This window comes from Protomyctophum bolini (assembly GCF_963924005.1).
Source record: "Protomyctophum bolini genome assembly, chromosome: 15".
NCBI lineage: Eukaryota > Metazoa > Chordata > Actinopteri > Myctophiformes > Myctophidae > Protomyctophum > Protomyctophum bolini.
The window spans coordinates 12,931,761-12,953,037 of NC_137876.1; the positions used below are offsets into that span (position 1 = coordinate 12,931,761).

General features: G+C 46.1%; 1 protein-coding gene across 2 annotated transcripts in view; it reads right to left on the minus strand.

The window, feature by feature from the left end:
- Positions 1 to 21,277, minus strand: part of LOC308330155 (cysteine-rich motor neuron 1 protein) — a 68,337-nt gene that overhangs the window by 15,384 nt on the left and 31,676 nt on the right. For both annotated transcript variants that reach the window (XM_080784884.1, XM_080784883.1), the window contains 4 exons: positions 16,681 to 16,884; positions 13,884 to 14,012; positions 12,137 to 12,293; positions 1,772 to 1,893 (listed from right to left, as the gene is read on the minus strand). In XM_080784884.1, coding sequence (XP_080641010.1) covers positions 1,772 to 1,893; positions 12,137 to 12,293; positions 13,884 to 14,012; positions 16,681 to 16,884 — 612 coding nt within the window. The remainder of the gene's footprint in view (positions 1 to 1,771; positions 1,894 to 12,136; positions 12,294 to 13,883; positions 14,013 to 16,680; positions 16,885 to 21,277) is intronic.

Here is a 21,277-nt window from a genome sequence, read left to right on the forward strand (position 1 = left end):
TGATTGAGCTGATATTGACTTCAGTGTGCGAATAAGAAAATAATTTAAAAAACACAATAAGTCAGTCCAGGAACCGTGAAAGTTGAATGTGGAAAGTTCATTTAGAACAGCCATTTACAATTTTCAGTAAAAAAAGGGCCCAAAGTTGTTTGTCTTGAGTCCAATTTCATTATTAGCTCTAAACCGCAGTTTCTGCTAAAGAGGTTCTGGTGGTTCTGCTGTGTATGGGGAACATTCTCCAGACAGGAATATAAGATGCACTGACTTTATGCTCCAATAATGAATTTACGGCCCGGCTACAAACACATTACGTTTCATTGTTTCCCTCTGATTCTGGTCACCTGACCCCAGAACCCCATAAGCACTGTGTGTTTTGGGTGGAGGGATGCAGTGACTTTAAGAGGCCCATGCTGCCAATAAGTCGGCCCCAGCATGTGTTAAAAAGCAGCGTGTGCTTCTTTAAAGCTAGACTATTAGTCTATAGAGTAGTTCTATAATTGCAATATACTTTTACTTAAAGTAAAACCCTTGAGTACTTTTTTTCCACTACTGTATACACGTACACTATACAGTATGTGGAACAAAAGCACGGCGCTGTCAGTGAACCTCAGTGTTTATGTACAGCCCTCTCTTTCATTTTCACATCTATACACCAAAAGGAAAGGCATGCTTCCAAAGGCCGTAAATGTTTTAACAGTCCACTGGGTATCTGATCCAACAGTGTCACAATCAGGTAAACATGGCTACTTTGGAGTAGGTATACGTATTGTAGTCTATGACTCTACGGTTTGTGCGTGCGTGCGTGCGTGCCCATCTGCCCACAGAGACTAAAAGAGCCAGTTGTGTGCTGTCCATGTGTGAAAACCCAAAGTGTCCTTTTAAGCCTAAAAATATTTATAGTTCCGATAAAAACCGGAAAAATAAACAGTTCAAATAGAATGTGGCAGAGTATATAAATATGCCTACTTTCTCGCAAAATACTTCAGCCGCTATTTGGGAAATCTAATTATGAGTCGCGCACACAAAACAGTGCCAGGATGGCGCTACATAAAAAAACAAGAATGAAAACAAAGACTGCGCTCTGTAGCAGCGAAAGGTCAGATCCGCCGCAAAGTGGCAGAACGTCAACTCTGCTAACGCTTCGCAGACACACAGCTCCTCGTGTTATGTCCTTAGTGTACCTGAACACACACACACACACACACACACACATGCTACTTTAGCCTGTATAGCTGTCATGGGACCTAGCTGGATGATGGTGAATAAAGTCTGATTTACCTGTATACTCAATTGAGCGACAGTCGAGAATCGGGGGAATAATTCTCTTGAATGTATTTTATTCTCTCCTTGCTCTCTTTTGCACTCTCTTCCTTTCTTTAATGTTTTTTTATCATTATTCTACTGTTGCTATTATCTTGTCTGAAGGAAGCCAAAGCAAAATAACGTATACTCTTATTTACCTAGGGGCGCAATGGCGCATATGTTGGTCCGACCGTCCGACGTACTAACAGTCTGACGTGCAGCAGACCGGCACATGCGTGGCTGGTTAAGGCTGGTTAAGACTCACCCGTCCCAACATGCGTTGCCTGTTAAGACACACCTGTGGCCGGTTAAAACCGACCCGTGGCTTCCCGGTGAGGTTAGGTTTAGGTTAGGGTTTGGGGTAGGGTGTCGGACTAGTGCCTGTCGGACCCAACACATGCACCCATGTACCTGTACACAAGATAAACAATAAAGCACGACCTTGAACCTTGAGACCAGGTTACTGTACCTTTGCACATGCACACGGAGCAGCCCTTCCGGTTCTGCCGGTAGCCGCTGTCACAGTGCTTGTCGCAGGTGAAGGGTGGACACTTGACGCAGCGGCACATCTCACAGCCGTGTTTGTTCCTCCTGTGGGACGGGGGCAGAGAATAGCCTCTTGTTACAGTATGTGAAACATACACGCCGTAGCAAATCATTTGTTTAGTTTGTTTTGGTAATGGGGCCCTATCTTTGCGTCAGAGACACTAAATCCGTAATTTGGGGATTTAGTGTTGCGTAAGAGGCGTTACCCCGTAGCCTAACACTTGCTGTCTTGTACCCCAGCCTAAATACCCGAAACTAATACATTATGCATAGGTGTGGTTTGGATGTTACAATAATGAAACCACATTTAACCAATCACCGTGCCACATGCCATTGCCTTTAAGAGAGGACGCAATCCATTATCCATTACCCCAGTGATAGAGCCACACGTGTCGCTGCCTTGGAATACATGTATTAAATAAATTTGATACAGAGTGTCTATCATCCACGATTCCACTCTGCCACCACTTGGCTGTGTGCCAAAAAGACGAAATCAACACCGTGTGGCACGTCCGCAGTACGGACGGCGAACCGGTCCAAGGTTAGAGATTGCGTACGTCGGGTCAAATGACCCGGAGGTTCCATCGCCGGGCAGCGCGCAGCACTGGAGAACCAGATGGTCAGAGTGGTACAATCAACATCTGGTCCTGCTTTCCTCTCCTCCGCTATATTAGCTTGCCTTTGAAGGAGGCCAAATAGCAGGCCAACACGTGAACTCCCTGTGGTGCAGTGCACATCATACCAACCCAGAGACTCTGGAGGGAGCAATCTAGAGCCAATTCAGATGCTTCCAATTCATCTCACCCCCAGTCTTATCCCGTCCTTTATGTTGTTTCCTAGAGCCTTTGGCTGACGATGTGAAGTGCACCCAAGAGTCAGGGCCTGAAGAGGCCCAAAGCAGGCAGGTTTAACTTGGAGGACTGTATGGAGTGCGAGAGCAGCCCTGTTGCTGATTAAGTACAAGGTATGAGATCATGGTTGATTTGTAAATACAGTGATCTGTGAACACAGCATCTGCTGGGACAAAGAGGGGCTGGTTGAGGTTCGTTCAAATGGGGAGCAGACCTGAGGATGAGTGAGTGCGTCACTACGAGGACAAGCCTGTTAAGAAGAGCCTAGACGCAATGACTGCAAAATGAAACTCTAACTCCACCGGGGAGTTTGGTGACTCTCTGCTTCTCTCTCTGTGCATGACACACACACACACACACACACACACACACACACACACACACACACACAGAGAGAGAGAGGGGGGGAAAAGAAGAATGAATTACAGAATCTACAGAGGCTGCAAATAGTACTGGGTATCCGGTTGGATCCAAAAAAGTGTCTCATAAAACATGGATGAGCAGTGTGCGATAAATCCAGATGGCAGAATCATGGCCAGTACTAGAACCTCTGTCTTTCTCATACCTCCTCCGCCCAGGGTTAAGGGTTAATTGATGGGGGTGACACCTATTTCTATTTATCAGTCATTCAGAATTATAGCTGAAATAATTACTCTATTAACGCATTAAAACTTGAGGCTTTAAAAATATATATATATATTGTGTTAAACAATGTGCACAAATTGTCACAATGTTTAAAAAATAGCAGCTCTAGAAGCTCATAGTGAGCTTGTATATCTGCTATTTTTGAATACCCAAAGTATAAAGGTAAGGTGGTTATACACAGATGTTTTCCTAGTTTTAATGGGTTAATCCAGGGGTTCCCAAACTGGGGTGCGTGCCCCACAAGGGGTGCATGCACTTGAGGGGGTTTGTGACATGAAAAGGGTAATGGCGGTGTTATGGTGTTATTTAACACAAACAGCAAAATCCGGTGAAACACAGTTTTCATGTAGCTCTACAACAGAGGCACAGCCATGACAGAAATGGTTGGAAACCATTACATTTATTTTTAATATAAAATCAGACCTGTGTGAAGTGAGTGGTTCTGTACTGTACTTGTGCTGTACATACTGTACAAGCCCTCATCCCTGGCCTTGTGTGTGTGTGTGTGTGTGTGTGTGTGTGTGTGTGTGTGTGTGTGTGTGTGTGTGTGTGTGTGTTACTGTGCAGCAACAGTGACACTTGGTGGTGAACAAATGCTATAACGCTATTTTCGTGCTCGGACAGACGCAGCCACCCATGCAGCCAGGGACCCAGGGACACACTTAGCTGTCTATAGGAGTGGTTGCACCACTCAAAAACATATCATTTTTGGCCAAACACAACAAGACTGGACATTGGGGGGTGCGTTAGCTAGGTCAGGAGGTAACAGGGGATGCAAGGCCGAAACGTTTTGGAACCGCTTAATCCAATATACTGCTGGTGCTTACGTTATGTGTCTGTGCTTTCTGTTTCACATGACTTGTAATATTGACATAAATAACTGGTACGACAATGCAGCAAATATGTTAGGAGTTCGAGTTTGCATCACTTACAAGCCCATAAAACAAATTAATACATTATTAATAGTGGGCGCTAGCCGTGCTCGACTCGCACACACTTAAACTGGTTGACGTCAACAATGGCTGCGCACAGGCAGCTGATTGTTTTGTTTTGTTTTTCACGCAGAGCCGATCTTGTTAAAAGTCCACATAAAGATGGCAGGTGGTTAGTTTGGGCATCTGTAGCCAAATTAAATCAAACGTTGAAATCACTCTGATAGCCCACACAGGCACTTTAAAAAAACTAAATTATATTAAAGTACGCCAACATTCAGGATTCTCTGAAAACAATCGTAGAGAAACTAACCAGGTATCTGATATCTGATCTGTTTTTTTGTTTATGTTTTCTTTCTTTCTGTTTCTTTCCACCTGTAATGATTTTCACCCAATTTTTCGCACTTCAGTTGAGTTAAGAAGTAAGAACTGAAAAATATGCGGTGTTGTTTCTGTACTACATTGTATTCTCCAGCATCTTGAGACAGTAGACCTGTGTAATGTGATTGATTTGCTGAAATGGAGTATGGAGTGGTGCAAAACATACTACAGTAGTAACTAAAGTTTTCAAATAATTGTAGTGGATTGTAGTACAATATTTGCCTCTGAGCATTCGGTATTAGAAGATGTCTGTCTGTCTGTCTGTCTGTCTGTCTCTTGCACCTTGAGGTAATTTGGGGTGTAGCACCTTATGAGGAATGTCTTTGATCAAGTAATCAGAGGGTGTGGCTTGTTACACCTGTGTGCAATTTGATAGCTAACTCACTGCTGTCCACAATTCCAAGCTCTGAGGAAGTCCTTTGGCCATGAAATGCATATATTATACTACCGTAGTCAAATATTGTTTAGTTTGAGTGATGCCTTTTCTCACTGTTGGAATTTAATTGTCATAAAACACTTTCCGTGAATAATCCATCCTCAAGAACTACAGCTGCTGATGATCTCCAAACTTGTGTGATTTTCTGGAGATGTGGTTCAGTTTAGAGATTTCATGAGCAGCAGTGATATTACGTCTGCAAGAGACCTGTTGGAGTCTCTGAGGAGAATAATTCTACTAACAATTTTCCCAAATGTGGATAATCCTTGATCCTTAAAGCCTTGATGCAAGTGGATTTCTCTGACCCGATCAAAGACTTTCCTGCACAGAAGTCAAGAAGAAAACGGCAATAAAAAAGAAGTAAAAAAGGTAGGCCATTAAGCTGTTTTCCATCTGTCAGTGTCTGCGCTATGCTGTGTGTAGTAATTTGGTTTGGGATTGATCTATTGCTGTTCTATCGAGGCCCAAAGCCTGGGTGGCAATGACTCATGTTCACTACATCAAGGTTTTGTTTATGGAATTGAAAGCTGATGTGATACTATGTATTTTGTGTTGTGGCTGCTGTAGAAAGTGACAAGATGATAGCTGCATTGAGTCATTAGTGTGTGTGTGTGTGAGTGTGTTTCTGAGTGTATTCCCCAAGGTCAGACTAAATACTCTCTCACTCCCCCCCCTCCCCCCCCCTCTCTCTCTCTCTCTCTCTCTCTCTCTCTCTCTCTCTATCTCTCTCAATTGAAGGCTAGTGTTTCATTTTACAATGTTGTGTAAGCTGTTGCGGCTAGAGGTTTTGATCTCTGACATAACATCCTGTGTGTGCTCTTCTTTGTAGTCCGGTTGGTGATAACATGTTGTCTCTGACTGACACAGTTCACCAAAGCAGTGGTTCTCATGTCTTTGGCTCAGGCCACCCCTGCAAATAACTCCTGTTATGGCCCGATCTTAGCTTTGGTTAATTTCAAAATAAGAAGAGGACATGTTTCCTCTTTAAAACTGTGTTTCTAAAATGTCTGAGCCAGGATACAGCAATGTGCAGCTAGCCAATCGTGGTGCGGGAAGCGGGCGTGAGGAAGAGAGAAGGGAAGCCAAAACTTCAAAAATTGATTAAAAATATGCACATATTTCCGGTCTCCTGTTGCTACTCTATGCATCTTTGAAACATCTCATCAACACTCAAGCGAATCTGCAGGTGCCCGTGACCAGACAGTGGTACAGCTATATCCTATGGAGAGTGGATTAACTTTTAAGGGACCCTAGGGTACCGCCATCCAAAATACAGAAACGGTAACCGAGGGTCCCGAAAGGGGCTAGGACTGGCCCCTGGACTGGTCCCTGGAATGGCGTCACGTATAGTCACAGATTAATAGACATTATTTCAGCCCTTCAGGTGTTTACTTTATATACACTGTTGCCACGCTCTGTGCTACTGTGTATATACACATACTTAGCAGGGCTTCTCAAAGTGGGTGACATAGAATGGCCCTCTAAGCCAGTGGTTCTCAACCTGTGGGTTGGGACCCCCAGGGGGCTTTCACCCCCAACTACTATCTACAAGCTTGTAGATCAGCTATTTTGTGCGGAACCGAGTCAAACTAAATGTAATGCCTCAACTCCTACAAGTGCTTGTCAGGGTGGGTGGGGGCCTGGGGGGGCCACAGTTCAAGTTCAGTTCATGATTATTTTGGGGGGTTGCTCTAAGCCCATACCCCGTGTCCAGTCCCAACAGGCCCGGGACATGGGTCAAGCAAACACAGGCACTCGGCATCGGCACTGAAACAGCAACCGAGCAACGAGGGCCATTGAGAGCAGAGCACTGATACTATAGTGCACGGTTGGCCAGCACCACCTTAGTGTAACAAACACAGAGACGGGGGGGGGGGGGGGGGAGGCCCCTGGCGACCTGGGACCGGGGCTTTTGTTTAAAGGTGGCATGTGGAATGCCAAGCAGTGCTCTGCATGGGGGTGGGCTCACTGGGCTGGGGAGCAGTGCTCTGCATGGGGGTGGGGTGGGGGGTGGGGTGCAGTGCTCTGATTGGGGGGGCTGGGGTGCAGTGCAGTACAGTGCTCTGCATGGGGGGTGGGCTGGGGTGCAGTGCTCTGCATGGGGGTGGGGTGGGGTGCAGTGCTCTGATTGGGGGGGCTGGGGTGCAGTGCTCTGCATGGGGGGGGGGGGGGGGGGCTGGGGTGTGATCGGGGGGGGCAGTGGTGGGAAGTAACTCGGTGCATTTAATTAAGTACTGTACTTAAGTGCAATTTTGAGGTATTTGTACGTTGCTTGAGTATTTCCAATTTTCTGTACTTTTTCTCCTACGCCACTACATCTCGGATCCAAATATTGTACTTTTGCTACACTACATTTATTTGAAAACTTTAGTTACTTTGTAGATTTAGATTATTATTATAAAACATACAGTAACCACTTCAGCGCTATATACATCTTGGCCATTTGAAAATGGCACAAGCTCACAATGCGTCGATACTTTTGTACATTTTGAATTCCGGACTCTTACTTAAGTTAACAGACTACTTCTATATTGCAGTATTGGTACTTTTACCAATGTTATCGCTGGGCTGCGACCGGGGGAGGGGGGAGGGGCACCGGGCTCGGGCCGGGCGGGCCCTGGGACTGCTGGCTCGGCACAAATTCCGGCGTGCCGATCCGGCACGGCCAGGAGAATGCCGTGCGCGTCCTGTGACTCCTGTCAGGTCGGATGATGGTGATTTAGAGTCATTGAGGAGGGGAAACGCGCTAAGTCCCACATTGTCTTCCGCTCTGGCCACTCGACTGTGCCAAATGTCAATATAAACAGCACCTCCCGTGCCCCCTGACCCATTCCGCTGGTTGCCCCTCGCGCCGGCCTCTCTCCCCTCCAACGCTCTTAACGCCAGACAGCGAGGAGTGTGCTTTAACCCCGTGTAAGTCTTTCTGCATACATACTGTAGTGCATGTGACATACCGCGGTGGTTCTCCACCTTTTAAGGCCGTGACCCCCTCCCGCTTACTTACTTTTGATGCGGTAATGGGGTCTTAAATAGTCACTTCAGTGTCAAACCTGCTGCCGAGCCAATCAAGCGTAGCCGTGCGAAAATAAACCGGATACGGTAAGCGCCGGTTACACACCGACGACTGTAAACCTGGGACTACAGTTATACGCACAGAGACTACTGGAGGGCTGACCCGTGACTTTGGTTTTGGATGTATGTACAGTACAGTACAGTACAGTACTACAGTGGCGAGAGGAGTCTCGTGCTAGAGGACAGGCTTGCATTGTGCATGCAGCGGGTTGAAGGATTTCACCAAAAATGTTCGTCGACTACCTTTCTTTTCACTGACAAAAACTAAATAAAAACTAAGCCATTATGACTCAAACTAAGACTAAGACAAATAAAAACTAGACTAAAATGTTAATGAAGGGTGCCTGGGGGGGGCATACCATTTCCCTGGTTTCTGATCTGGTCGGGAGCAGAAAGAACTTACGTCATGTCACTGGTTTGTAGTCATCAGGCCGGAACCACCAAAACGGAACCAGTAGTACCAAAAAACTATTACCGGTACGTGGCGTGCATCATACTTTAGGGCCTACCCATTAAAACCCTTGAAAATAAAACCCCCGTAGTTTAACTTATAGGAATAGTTTGTTTGGTATATCCATCTTCTACATATTCCAACGTGTAGCGACTGGCGACTAAACGAGTAGTTATACTCTATCTGGCATTTAAATGGGGATTTGGGGAACCAAAACAAAGCGCCAACTGGAACCAACATGCTTTTTTCTATTTGTATATATATGTGTATAGGCGGAAAGTCTGGTGGCGCGAGGTTAAGGAGGGACTAGTGGAGGTTTTTGTACTTCACTTGAGTATTTCCAATTAGCAGTACTTCTACTTCCCCTCCACTACATTTGTTTGAAAAATGTAGTTAATAGTTACTTAGTAGATTTGGATTATTATTACAAAACATACAGTAACAACTTCAGCCCTATATTTCGGCCATTTGAAAATAGTCGATCTGCAAGCTCACAATGCGTTGCACCGCGACGTATTGTAGATCTGCTATTTTGAAAAGATTCTTTGAAAACTTGAAATGAGACATTCTGCACAATGAGTACTTTAAGTACATTTCGATGTCGATACTTTTTTACTTTTACTCAAGTACATTTTGAGTTCTGGACTTTTACTTTAACAGAGTATTTCTACAGTATTGATTGATTGACTTTTATTTAAGTAAAACATTTGAGTACTTTTTCCACCACTGCCCCTCCCCCCCCCTCTTGCTCTCTCTCTCTCTCTCCCCCCCCTCTCTCTCTTTCTCTCTCTCTCTCTCTCTCTCTCTCTCTCTCTCTCTCTCTCTCCCCCTCTCTCTCTCTCTCTCTCTCTCTCTCTCTTCCCCCCCCTCTCTCTCTCTCTCTCTCTCCCCCTCTCTCTTCCCCCCCCCCCCCTCCTGGCATCCTGTGCAGACATATCAGGCTCTATCTCGAGACCCGCGGCTCCAGGAGAGGGAGAGAGAGAGAGCGAGCATGGTTGAGATACCAGGAAGAATCCCGACCGTATCCGACCGGCTTTCATAAAGGGCGCTTTTGTTGCAGATGTGCTGCTCTGTGATCGCTGTTTTGAGACGGAAAGATGATTTATGAAAATGAAAGTGGTGCCGGCCGGGGGGGGGGGGGGGGGGCAGAGCACTTCCAGATGTTTGATTAATTTAAATGGGATTAGGAGGAGGAGAGGAGGTGCAGGAGGTGCTTAGGGGGGCCGTGGAGGACCGCACACACACAGACATGCATGCGAGAACATGCACGTGTACGCCACACACAGTCACACACACACACACACACACACACACACACACACGCACAGAGAGATTAGGGGGCTTGATTGGCCACCAAGGCAGATCCTTTGATCCTGTGCTGTCAAGTCATTGTCATAACAGCCTTCTATTTCCTCGCTGTCACTCACTGCCCCTCCCCCCAGCAGCAATCACCTGCAGTCATTATCTCCAAACATCATTACCTCCAGCGTTTGACTGGAGGGGAGATATGAGACAGCACGTCCATGATGCTACTGCAATAAGTATGACAAGTATAACTCCTACTTTAAAGGTGAATCCTATTGTTATTTCGCTTTGTTAGTGTTACTTATATTATTAATAGATGCATAAAGTGAGTGGCAAAGTGAGTTTAATGTCGTTTAATGCAATCAGATAGGACTTTTCTGTTTTGATGTATGGGCTGTCAAGGACAGAAAGTAGTTTTTTTGCCACTCAGTATAACTTATACAGTTATACTTATACAGTGATGATGTCACGCGCATATCCTCTATTTGTGACCACGGGTCGCATTTACTATGAAAACGTGCGTCACCCCAAGCCTCCATATATGGTCATGCTTCTTGTGACATCACGTGGCATCATCATGGATCTCCATGTATGGGCATATATGTAATTGCGACGTAGATGACATCACCAGGGGCCCGGTGGCATATATGGGAATGTCAATTTGGCCATATCACGCCTCCATATATGGTCATGCCTCGTAACATCACGTCTCCATATATGGTCACGCCTTGTGTCATCACGTGACATCATGGAGACCCTTAGATCTTTTGTCTATTTTTTGGTCAAAGACACTGACCTCATCTAACCCTGGATAAGCATACATGGAGAAGACTGGATCATCACCCAGATCTGCATATTCTGGAGCCGGCCAGCAACTCTACATCTGACCTCAATCATCATCATCATTTCCAGTTCCTGCTTACTGATGCATGTGTCCCGATCAGGGAACGACAGTTTTCTACCTCTGGCCTGCTTTGAGGCAAAGATATAACCTCATTTTCAGCTCTGTAGCAGTGGCCGCCAAACTGTATTCTTCTGGATCGGACTAGTGAAGAAACACGGGGAAGGTTGCCGTATATTAGATGAATCGATGGGTGGCTCTTCCAAGAGAGATTTTGCGCTGTCATTAGAAGGCGGGTGTAAGTGCCATCCAACCGTTTCTCTAATTTCTTTGAAAGTGTCTCGGAGCCATAGAGTAGAATTGGCTCGACGGTCGTCCTAACATTTTTGACTTTGAACATCTTACTAAGCTGGGATGACCAGATCTTATGCATGTCATTGCAGGCTGACCAGGCCATACCCTTCCTAGTTTGAAAGTCCTTTTGGGAAGAAGATATATACAGTATGAACCCAAATACTTGTAGTCATCAACCTATTTCAGAGGAGTGTTAAGTGTTTTTATAATGTGGTTATTGTTGGACTTGCATATATTTATGTACCTCAAACCCTTATATTTCCATATATGGAGCTGACCTGTTCTGACATTCCATATGTTGATCCTACCCACCTGTCCTTCCTGTTCTGACATTACATTATGTTGATCTAACCTCATCAAACCCTGTACACTCAAGACACACTCCATATATGGCCAGTACAGAATTCATTCCATATGTTGATCCGACCCCCCCCCCCCATGCCAAAGCGCCAGTGCTCGCCCAGCAGTCTGCCGTCACCCAGGAGAATACGTGTACGCGACATCGCCCTTCTTCTCGTCCTCAGGGAGTCTTACTGGTAATAACCATTGATTTTATAACGTCCAACCTCTGCAGCAGCTCTGCCATACGTAGTTTTGTAAATGAAGACATAAAAATCGACAGTCACTTTCTGTTTTCACAAGCTTCATGGGAACCACGACTGCTGCAGTTTCCTCCCATTTGTCGGCGTGGAACACCAGGTGACAGCCTCGCGGAAGCCGCCTTTGATCAGGGCTAAAAGCTGGTTTGACTGATGACATCGTGGGATCGGGGAGACCCCGCTAGGTCAGTGGTTTCCCAAACGTTTCAGCCCGTGACCCAAAACCAGGAACTCGATATTCGCCCAGGACCCAAACTCGTGAAAATAGCCGATCTACAAGTTCTATCTAAAATCATTTTAAAAACCAAATGTAGTAAACATTAACAATGACCCATACGACCGGTAACAATGTGTCCGCGACCCACAAATAGGTCCCCGACCCACCGCTTGGTGGGCGGTACACATTACACAACACACTCACACATATCCGTAGGGGCAGGTCTTGGTGCAGGTCAGGGGTCGGCACTTGGGCGCCGCCGGGACGCTGCACTCGCACACCTCGCAGCCAAGGTCGTCCCTCTCGTATCCCGCGGGGCACTCCAGGGAGCAGTATCTTCCCAGGTCCGGGCAGGAGTCGTCTGAAAAAAATAAAAGAGTTGAGCGAGGGGTCAGTCTGTAGACGACGCGGGCACCACGGTCATCCATCAACAACGACGCATGAGTCACCGGAGCTGCCTGTTGCTCTCTATTGGAAACATTCCTATGACGGAATGGCTTGCGAGAAAAGGCCGTAGCCGCGGATAACAAACGAGCTGTGATAAATAGGGGTGGGGTGGGGTCCTATAGCTGTGTGCAGGCTCCTGTCTCAACCGACTTGCCACAGTGGCTTCTTCTTCTACGACACTGTTTCCCAAACTGTGGGTCGGGATCCATTTGTGGGTCGCCGACACATTCTTATGGGTCCCCTTATTTTTTTTGTTTTCCTAAGATTTTGTTTTTAATTATTATTATTTCAAATGAATTCCCCAAAAAGCAAAGATTTCCATGAATTAAGAAAACAAAGGTTTTAAGGAGTATAGTGAAAATAGCCGATCTTTCACTAGTTTGGGTCCCGGTCAAAACGTCTCTTTTGAGTCACAGGCTAAAAAGTTTAGGAACCATGCACTGTTCTACGGCCCCGAACGGATGGCAAGTATATTGTGGTTGTACGACAACGGTGGTAATGCAGAGCTGCAAGAAACGGCATGCCAGAGGAAACATTCATCACGTCAAAGAATGCTACACGACTCATGCTTTTCTGCAAGTTTTGTTCTGTGGAAAACGAACTACTTCAGCCCCTGCCTGGCCTGTATTCTTTGCCGTGCGATAAATATGCGGAAATGGCTGATCTACAGCATTACGTCATCACAGGTTCGACGACGACGCAAGCTTGTAGATCTGCTATTTTGCAGAGTTAGCTGAATTGTTGTGATATATTTCTGAAAGGTTTTCACCTAACATGCCCGAGTAGAGAAGCCAGGTTGTGACATTTTAGATTTTAGCGTTGGCTATTAAAAAATAGCAGATCTACAAGCTTGTACATATGCTATTTTTGATTATACTTTTTTATCTTGAAAAAGTGTGAGAACTACTGATTTAGAAAGCATTTTGTAGAATTGGCATCAGGCCTTAATGGAGTAGGTCACCCCACACATTTTCTATCAATTACACACAACCATGAAGCCTCAAATTGATCGTATTGATGGAGATTCAATAAGAGACTCAACAGAGAGTCTTTGAGACTCTGCCGGTCATCAAATTACTGGCTTAGGAATGCGACAAAAACTGGAAAAAAACATTGTCATGAATTCAAGGTTTCGAAGGGTCTGTACTTCATAGAGAAGAAGTAATTTTTGGGGTGAGTGCTGAGAGATTTTTTTGTTTTAGTTTGTTTCTTCCTGAAAGGTGAAAGCCTTTGAGTCAAAAGGCCCAATCAAAGCTGTGGGTGCGGCTTCAGTTCAGGTGGATCACCACCCACCAGGAAAACTAGGTATAGGTATACTTAATGAACTGGTGGGTGTGGCTGGCCACATAAAAACATAATTTTAACACTTTTTTTGAAAAACCTCTTCCTCCTAGTTAGTATAATCATAGTAGGATACCTGATGATCATGATTTAGGGGGGGGGGGGGATCACGGCACTCCATCGTTAAGAGGTTAACCCTTTGTGTGGCACGTGTTCCACTCACTGTTGAGGCAGTGGCAGAGCAGACAGCCGTTGTTGTCTCGGTGGAAGCCGTAGGGACAGTCCTTCCCTGACAGGGTGCAGTTCTCCAGAGGAGGACACAGCAGAGGACTCACTGTCTCATAGGACGGCTCTGGAGACGGAGGACAGACAGGGAGACAGCCATACATTCAGTGGTGTAAAGTAACAAAGTACATTTACTCAAGTAATGTACCCCCACCCCCAATTGAATAGGGCTGAATTTGTTTAGTTTCGTTTCGTGGAGAGGAGCTGCGGCAGGTGATCAGAGCACCTTCTGAAGGAGCTGAAAGAGGCAGCCAGTCCATCTGGATTAAACGGAAAGACATGATGGACTGGACTAACGTATCCGCATATCATCTCTGTTGGGTGGAAACCATTATGTTTAAAATCAAATCCAAAAAGCTCAAAACGCGGCACGGATTCAAGCTTGTGTATCTGCTACTTTTGATACTTCTGTGTGCTGTTTCTGCCTGACAGCAACGATATGTTTTATACTTTTTGACTTAAACTTTCTACTGGGAGTCCAAAGTGGGTCTTTGGAAACGTCTGACTCCAAATCTGGAGTCATTCTGTTCATCATCGATAAATCACAGATGACTGATGTCACAGACGATCCACATTGGAGCCATGCCGTTACCCCTGTGGGTTTTTGAGCGATGCCAACCGCTCCAACGACTGGCCGCCTGTGTCTCTGTGTCTATGTCTTGTCTGTTTGGGATACGAACAGCTGCAATACCGCTGTGTGACCTAAAGTGGCACTGTTGAGCAGCCTAAAGGGCCTTTCACACTGACCACTATAACAATAAAAGTATAACTAACAATATCACTGTACCGTACAGTACAGTCAGTACAGTAACTATAACAACAAAAGTATATAGCTGCACCGCTCACTTCACACAGGTGTGATTTATTTGGAATAAAATGGAAAAACAATGGCGTAATTGTTAAAAAACTTGTGGTTTCTGATACAAATTATATGTAAATCCTGGCCCCCACTAGGGCTTTGTAATAGGCAACACACACAGCACATCTATTGTAGCCGTGCCAGCCATAATGGTTACCTATTCACACTGCTCTTATTTGAGCGTAAACTGTGATTACAGATAAATGTGGGGCAATTACAGCGGGGTGGTTCCCACTGCTGTTCCAGGGATTATCCCCTCCTGTCTCAGCGTCTCCCATTGTCTCCCGTTAATGAGCTGGATCTACGTAAAGAGCACGTTGTGGAAATAGCGGCGAGAGATAACAGGGCGTCCCTTGTGGACTGAAGTCAGACTTTTGGCCTTGCCTGGTCGCGTCTGAAGTGGGCCTATAACCTTCTCTGTGGAACAACGGCGTTGTTTGAGTGTGGCTTGAATTGACACGCGCGTGCCTCCGACACACACACACACACACATACACATACACACACACACACACACATACACACACACACACACACACACACACACACACACACACACACACACACACACACACATATACACATACACATACACATACACACACACACACACACACACACACAACCTTTCCTTGGTCAACATCTTATGCCACGTTCTGGGGGGGGGGGGGGGGGTGGAAGCCCAATGAGCTGTAACTAATTAGACCCGCCCCCACCAAAAAGCGATCCAGTCCAATTAAGCGGCCTCTCGTGCTAAAGGCGCAGCGCAGCCTCGCGCCCAGGTGGGTCTAGTTTTGGCGGGCAAGGGTAATAAAAGGAACACAAAGAACCCCGCGGCTCCGAGAATGCTCTGTGGCCTCCCCTTTAATGAGCCCGTGGCTTCCAACGCTGAGGTATAGGGGCCCTCTCTCTCTCTCTCTCTCTCTGTCTCTCTGTGCCTCTCTCTCTCTGTGCACGGTGGTATGCAAGTTGATGCATATTAGGGCTGTCACGATAACACATTTAAGTTTTAAGTTGACCATTAATTGTCACACAAATAACTGCCATTATACCATTTAACAGTGTTTTTGACGTTGAATACTGTAACATTATGCATAGAAATGTTTTAGGCTTCGTAATAAAGACGTGCACAGGGCAGATATGACAAATAACTGAAATATACCAAAAAAAGTAAAAAATGTACTACTTCTGCTTTTCGGCGATTTGACGATTATGTAATAATTGTGACAACCCTAATGCATAGCTAAGTGTAACAGGGCTTTTTATTTAAATGAATCCCATGTAACTCGGTGTACAAAATGAACCAAAATGGACCCATCCGCGTCCATTTGGTTCCATTTGTACACTAAGAGTTAAAGACCTGTGAGGGTCCATTTGGAACCCCCTCAAGGAACCATGACAGTCCCTGGACCCCACTTTGAGAACCACTGTCTTAGATCTTTCATTCTTTTCATTACACACCGCTATCGGATCGGTACTCGGTATCGACCGATGCAAAAGTTATGGGTATCTGAATCGATATCGGGAAGAAAGTCATGGTATCGCTCAGAGGTGCTCCGATTGAATCGATTCGATTTTCACTCCAAATTACTCGATCAGTGATCTGCAAATTTACCCGATTTGGAGATATCAATCTTTTATAACATTTAAGTGGTATAAAAGTCAATCAGATATACAGTATAATATTGTTTTGCGACAGGCCTAAACATTCTCTCCTTCCTACCCACACACACAGGAACAGTTTTGACGTGGTATAATAATTAATAATGGAAATATTCAAATTGTCCCCTTACGCACACAACATCGGTATCGGCCGATCGTGAGGAAAAACAATGGGTGTTCGGGATCGCTATCGCTACATCTCTTAAGTATATACCTTCGCAGAAGGGGCAGCACTCCCCGGGGATCTTGACGGGGTTCTGGCAGCTCTGCTTGCAGGCCATGGCGGTGCAGTGGGGCTCGCCGTCCACACACTGGCAGAAGGTGCAGTCGTCCTCCTTCCACTGCTCCTCGTGGCCGCGCAGCTTGTTGTCCACCCAGCAGCTGGCCTCCGTGCTGTCCATGGACAGCAGCTCCACGTCTGGGGAGGGAGGGAGGGAGGGAGAGAGGGAGGGACAGACATTTAACATTCGGCTCGTTGTCCACCCAGCAGCTTGTTGTCCACCCAGCTATCTGTGCAGCACGCCCCATAAGCAACCAGGTCTATGAAAATGAGCCTAAAAGAAGCGCCTAGACCAGTGGTTTGCAACCGGGAGTCTTGAACGCCTCGGCTGTAATCGTCAGTCAGTCAGATGAATCGGCTGTATTAATCAGCCTAGCTTCCTATTCCCCATTCACAGCTCTGCTGGTCATTACGTCACACTTTCATACTCCAATCAGAGCTCACGCTCTTAACAGAGAGGCTCCTTCAAACGGCGTTGCATTCACTATAGATCTCTGCTCGTCTTGCTGCCTGCTTCGCACCCATCCGCTGCTGCTTACAGCTGCCTCCTCCACCCCAGTCTCCACACACACAACTGGTGTTGGGGACAGGGTTAGGATGCTATCAATCATTGCACTGTGAAATCTTAAAACAAAAATGAATAATAACTGGAGGATGGAGTTATCGTCTGCTGGCAAGACATTTGACATGCATAAATGCCATGAGGAAATGTTTAAATGATGTTCGGTAGAACCTCAGGTTGTATAGCTCGCAGGGCATGATATAAATCCAAATCGATCTGTCGTCTTTGTCTGTTGTTCCTCTGCTCTGCGAGCGAGAAACCAGAAGGTTCCATTCACTTTAGCTCGTAAACGCGAATAAAAACATACTCTGCCATAAGTCTCTATAATTCTAAGCTGGATATGATGTGAATGTTAGGGACAGAGGAGAGGATAGTAATATAAATCATCTAACATTTTGGAGAAAGAACTAAACGCTCTCTCTCTCTCTCAAAATATAATGGAGCGATCTCTGTACCCTAAAAGATATAAGATAAGATGAGAGCTTTATTTGTCACTGTATGAGACGTACAACAAAACGTTGTTTAGTGCATCCATACAAACAAACAAACGTACAAGTAGTATCAACAAAGAGGAAAGATGGAGCATAAACTGTTAGTCCGTCATACGTCATAGTCATCTGACTCTACAATCTGCACACATGCCTTTCATTCTCATCAGGGCCATGTTTATAGTTTGCCCTGATTTAACATGTCAAGCATTTTATTGAAGCCTGTACATGATGTAGTACGTCAATGTTTTGTCATAATAATGAAAATCTACAAACTAGTAACTAATGTTTTCAAATAAATGTAGTGAAGTGAAAGTACAATATTTGCCTCTGAGATGTAGTGGGGTAGATACTAAGTACATGTACTTAGTTACTTTACACCACTTATCCCATGTCTGCCCTGTGAATGGAGTTAACAGGAGAGGGAGAGAGACCAGGATAGGAGGACATGTCTGCCCTGTGAATGGAGTTAACAGGCGAGGGAGAGAGACCAGGATAGGAGGACATGTCTGCCCTGTGAATGGAGTTAACAGGAGAGGGAGAGAGACCAGGATAGGAGGACATGTCTGCCCTGTGAATGGAGTTAACAGGAGAGGGAGAGAGACCAGGATAGGAGGACATGTCTGCCCTGTGAATGGAGTTAACAGGAGAGGGAGAGAGACCAGGATAGGAGGACATGTCTGCCCTGTGAATGGAGTTAACAGGAGAGGGAGAGAGACCAGGATAGGAGGACATGTCTGCCCTGTGAATGGAGTTAACAGGAGAGGGAGAGAGACCAGGATAGGAGGACATGTCTGCCCTGTGAATGGAGTTAACAGGAGAGGGAGAGAGACCAGGATAGGAGGACATGTCTGCCCTGTGAATGGAGTTAACAGGAGAGGGAGAGAGACCAGGATAGGAGGACATGTCTGCCCTGTGAATGGAGTTAACAGGAGAGGGAGAGAGACCAGGATAGGAGGACGGGGCAGCCCAGGAGCGACCCAGCATGCTTTGGAAACTGGCCTGCCACCAATAAGCACTAAAGCAAGAACATTCTGGATTTTAGATGACTAATCTCCAGTAACGAGTAGGGGGGAGGTCTTCATGCGATAACGTACAGCGAAGCATATATATATATATATATATATAGAGAGGGCTTTAAGTTATGAAAGATGCAGGACACAGCTGTGTCCTTCAGATAAAGGATTTGATTATTGGGAGCACAGCGAGGGAGATGACATCTCTCTCAGCGGCCAGTAAGGTCTGGGAGGGAGGGGAGATGTTCCGTCCGTCCTGTGTCCAGTGAGGTCTGGGAGGGAGGGGAGTTGTTGTGTCCGTCCCGTGTCCAGTGAGGTCTGGGAGGGAGGGGAGATGTTCCGTCCGTCCCATGTCCAGTGAGGTCTGGGAGGGAGGGGAGATGTTGAGTCCGTCCCGTGTCCAGTGAGGTCTGGGAGGGAGGGGAGTTGTTGTGTCCGTCCTGTGTCCAGTGAGGTCTGGGAGGGAGGGGAGTTGTTGCGTCCGTCCTGTGTCCAGTGAGGTCTGGGAGGGAGGGGAGTTGTTGCGTTCGTCCTGTGTCCAGTGAGGTCTGGGAGGGAGGGGAGTTGTTGCGTCCGTCCCGTGTCCAATGCGTCACGCCGATCTAGTTTCGGTCGACCCTTGCGGGTCAGAGTTTAACGCCATAAATTTTACTCAAAGGAAAGGCGAGCCCATTTACGAACATTACACGTGTGTGTATAAGGAGAGTTGGCAGTCATTCGTTTTGAAGTCCCGAGTGGGGAAACTGAATGGCTAAGACAGTTTAAGAGAGCCAGTCTGGGGAGCCATTCTGCTCCATTTGAGGTGATGGACGATGCCCTGTGTGTCCGATTTCGGGGACCCTGTTTTCACGTCATGATAACCATAAACAACTTTAATTTGTTACACTGTTTACTGGTAACAGAGGCAGGAGTCTGCAAATGAGGCAATGCGATGAGGGGGAGCTGGAAGGTGAACCGTGTGTGTGTGTGTGTGTGTGTGTGTGTGTGTGTGTGTGTGTGTGTGTGTGTGTGTGTGTGTGTGTGAGCGTGTGTGTGTGTGTGTGTGTGTGTGTGTGTGTGTGTGTGTGCATGTGCACGCATGTTTGAATGTGTCAGCAAAATAAGAGTTCTGTATAGTAATCTCCCAGAAGACCAAGGAGTGCTGTTTGGCTTATCTGATGTCAGAACAGCCTGGGCAGCTGAGGTTATGATCCATCTGGCTGTGATTACTTAGACTGGATGAGCCTTCTTATCTTTCTCTATCTCTCTCTCTCTCTCTCTCTCTCTCTCTCTAATGGACTGCATAGTTTCTCCAAAGCGCTTTACAATGTATTCACCCACTCACACACCGATGGTGCCTGTCAGATGATGAGCCACCCTGCTCATCGGTAGCAGTTAGGGGTTCAGTGTCTTGCTCAAGGACACTTCGACACGTAGCCAGGAGGAGGATCGAACCTGGAACCGTCGGATTCCAAGACGGCCACTCTACCTCTTGATCCACTGTCGTCTGTCTCTGTTGCTCTCCCTGTCAGTCGGTCTGTACTGTACATGTCTGTCTCTCTCTCTCTCTCTCTCTCTCTCTCTGTGTGTACGCTGCCGTGGCCTGGCTGAAACCATTCCCAAAGGATGAGGTTCCGTCTGTCTACCCCATCTCCTTAATCAAGTCTGAATCCTGTTCGACCCCATCCCATCCTCACCTTTTTTAGCTGAGGGTATTATTACTGATGGAATCATCTTTAGAGTTACACAGCTTCCCATAGGAAGAACATCAAAAACATTCCCTTCTAAACTCCTGGCCATTCCAGGTGTATACCTCCAACACTGACCTACAGTAACCTCCCACAGTATAGCTACAGTATACATGTACCATTCAAAGGAGCTTTATTGGCGTGAGAAAACGTACGTTTACATTGCCAAAGCAGAAGTGGAACACTATGTATTTACAAAACAATATTGGATATAAATATGAATTAAATAAAGGTGTAAACAGAGCTGTTACATTAACACTTTGCGTAATACTATCTTGTGAAACTATAAAAAGATTGCATTTTCTGTCAGAGATTAGTTATACATCCATATAGGAGATTTTAGCTTTATACTTTTGAAAGTTGACAGCAGTATTTCAGACTGTAATGTGTTCGCCACATGCAGCCCCTTTTTTCCTTTTCCTTTTACAATCTCAACTGCAGTGCAGGTATCGGACGTGTGTGTGTGTGTGTGTGTGTGTGTGTGTGTGTGTGTGTGTGTTCGTTCGTGAGGGGCTCATGCACAAGAGTGTTCCCCCTCATGCAGGCTCTGAAAGAGACCCTTTTATGTTCTCTGAAGTTTTCCCCAGTGGAAATGCATCGCTGGCTGCTTTCTTTACTATGTCTACTCTCCTGAATGCCCGGCATGTTAATGACCACAGAATCCAGCTGGATCTACGCGGAAGCTATTAAAGTCAGGGCCATCGGAGGTTAGTGTCAGGACCCTGAGGGAGTGGGGGG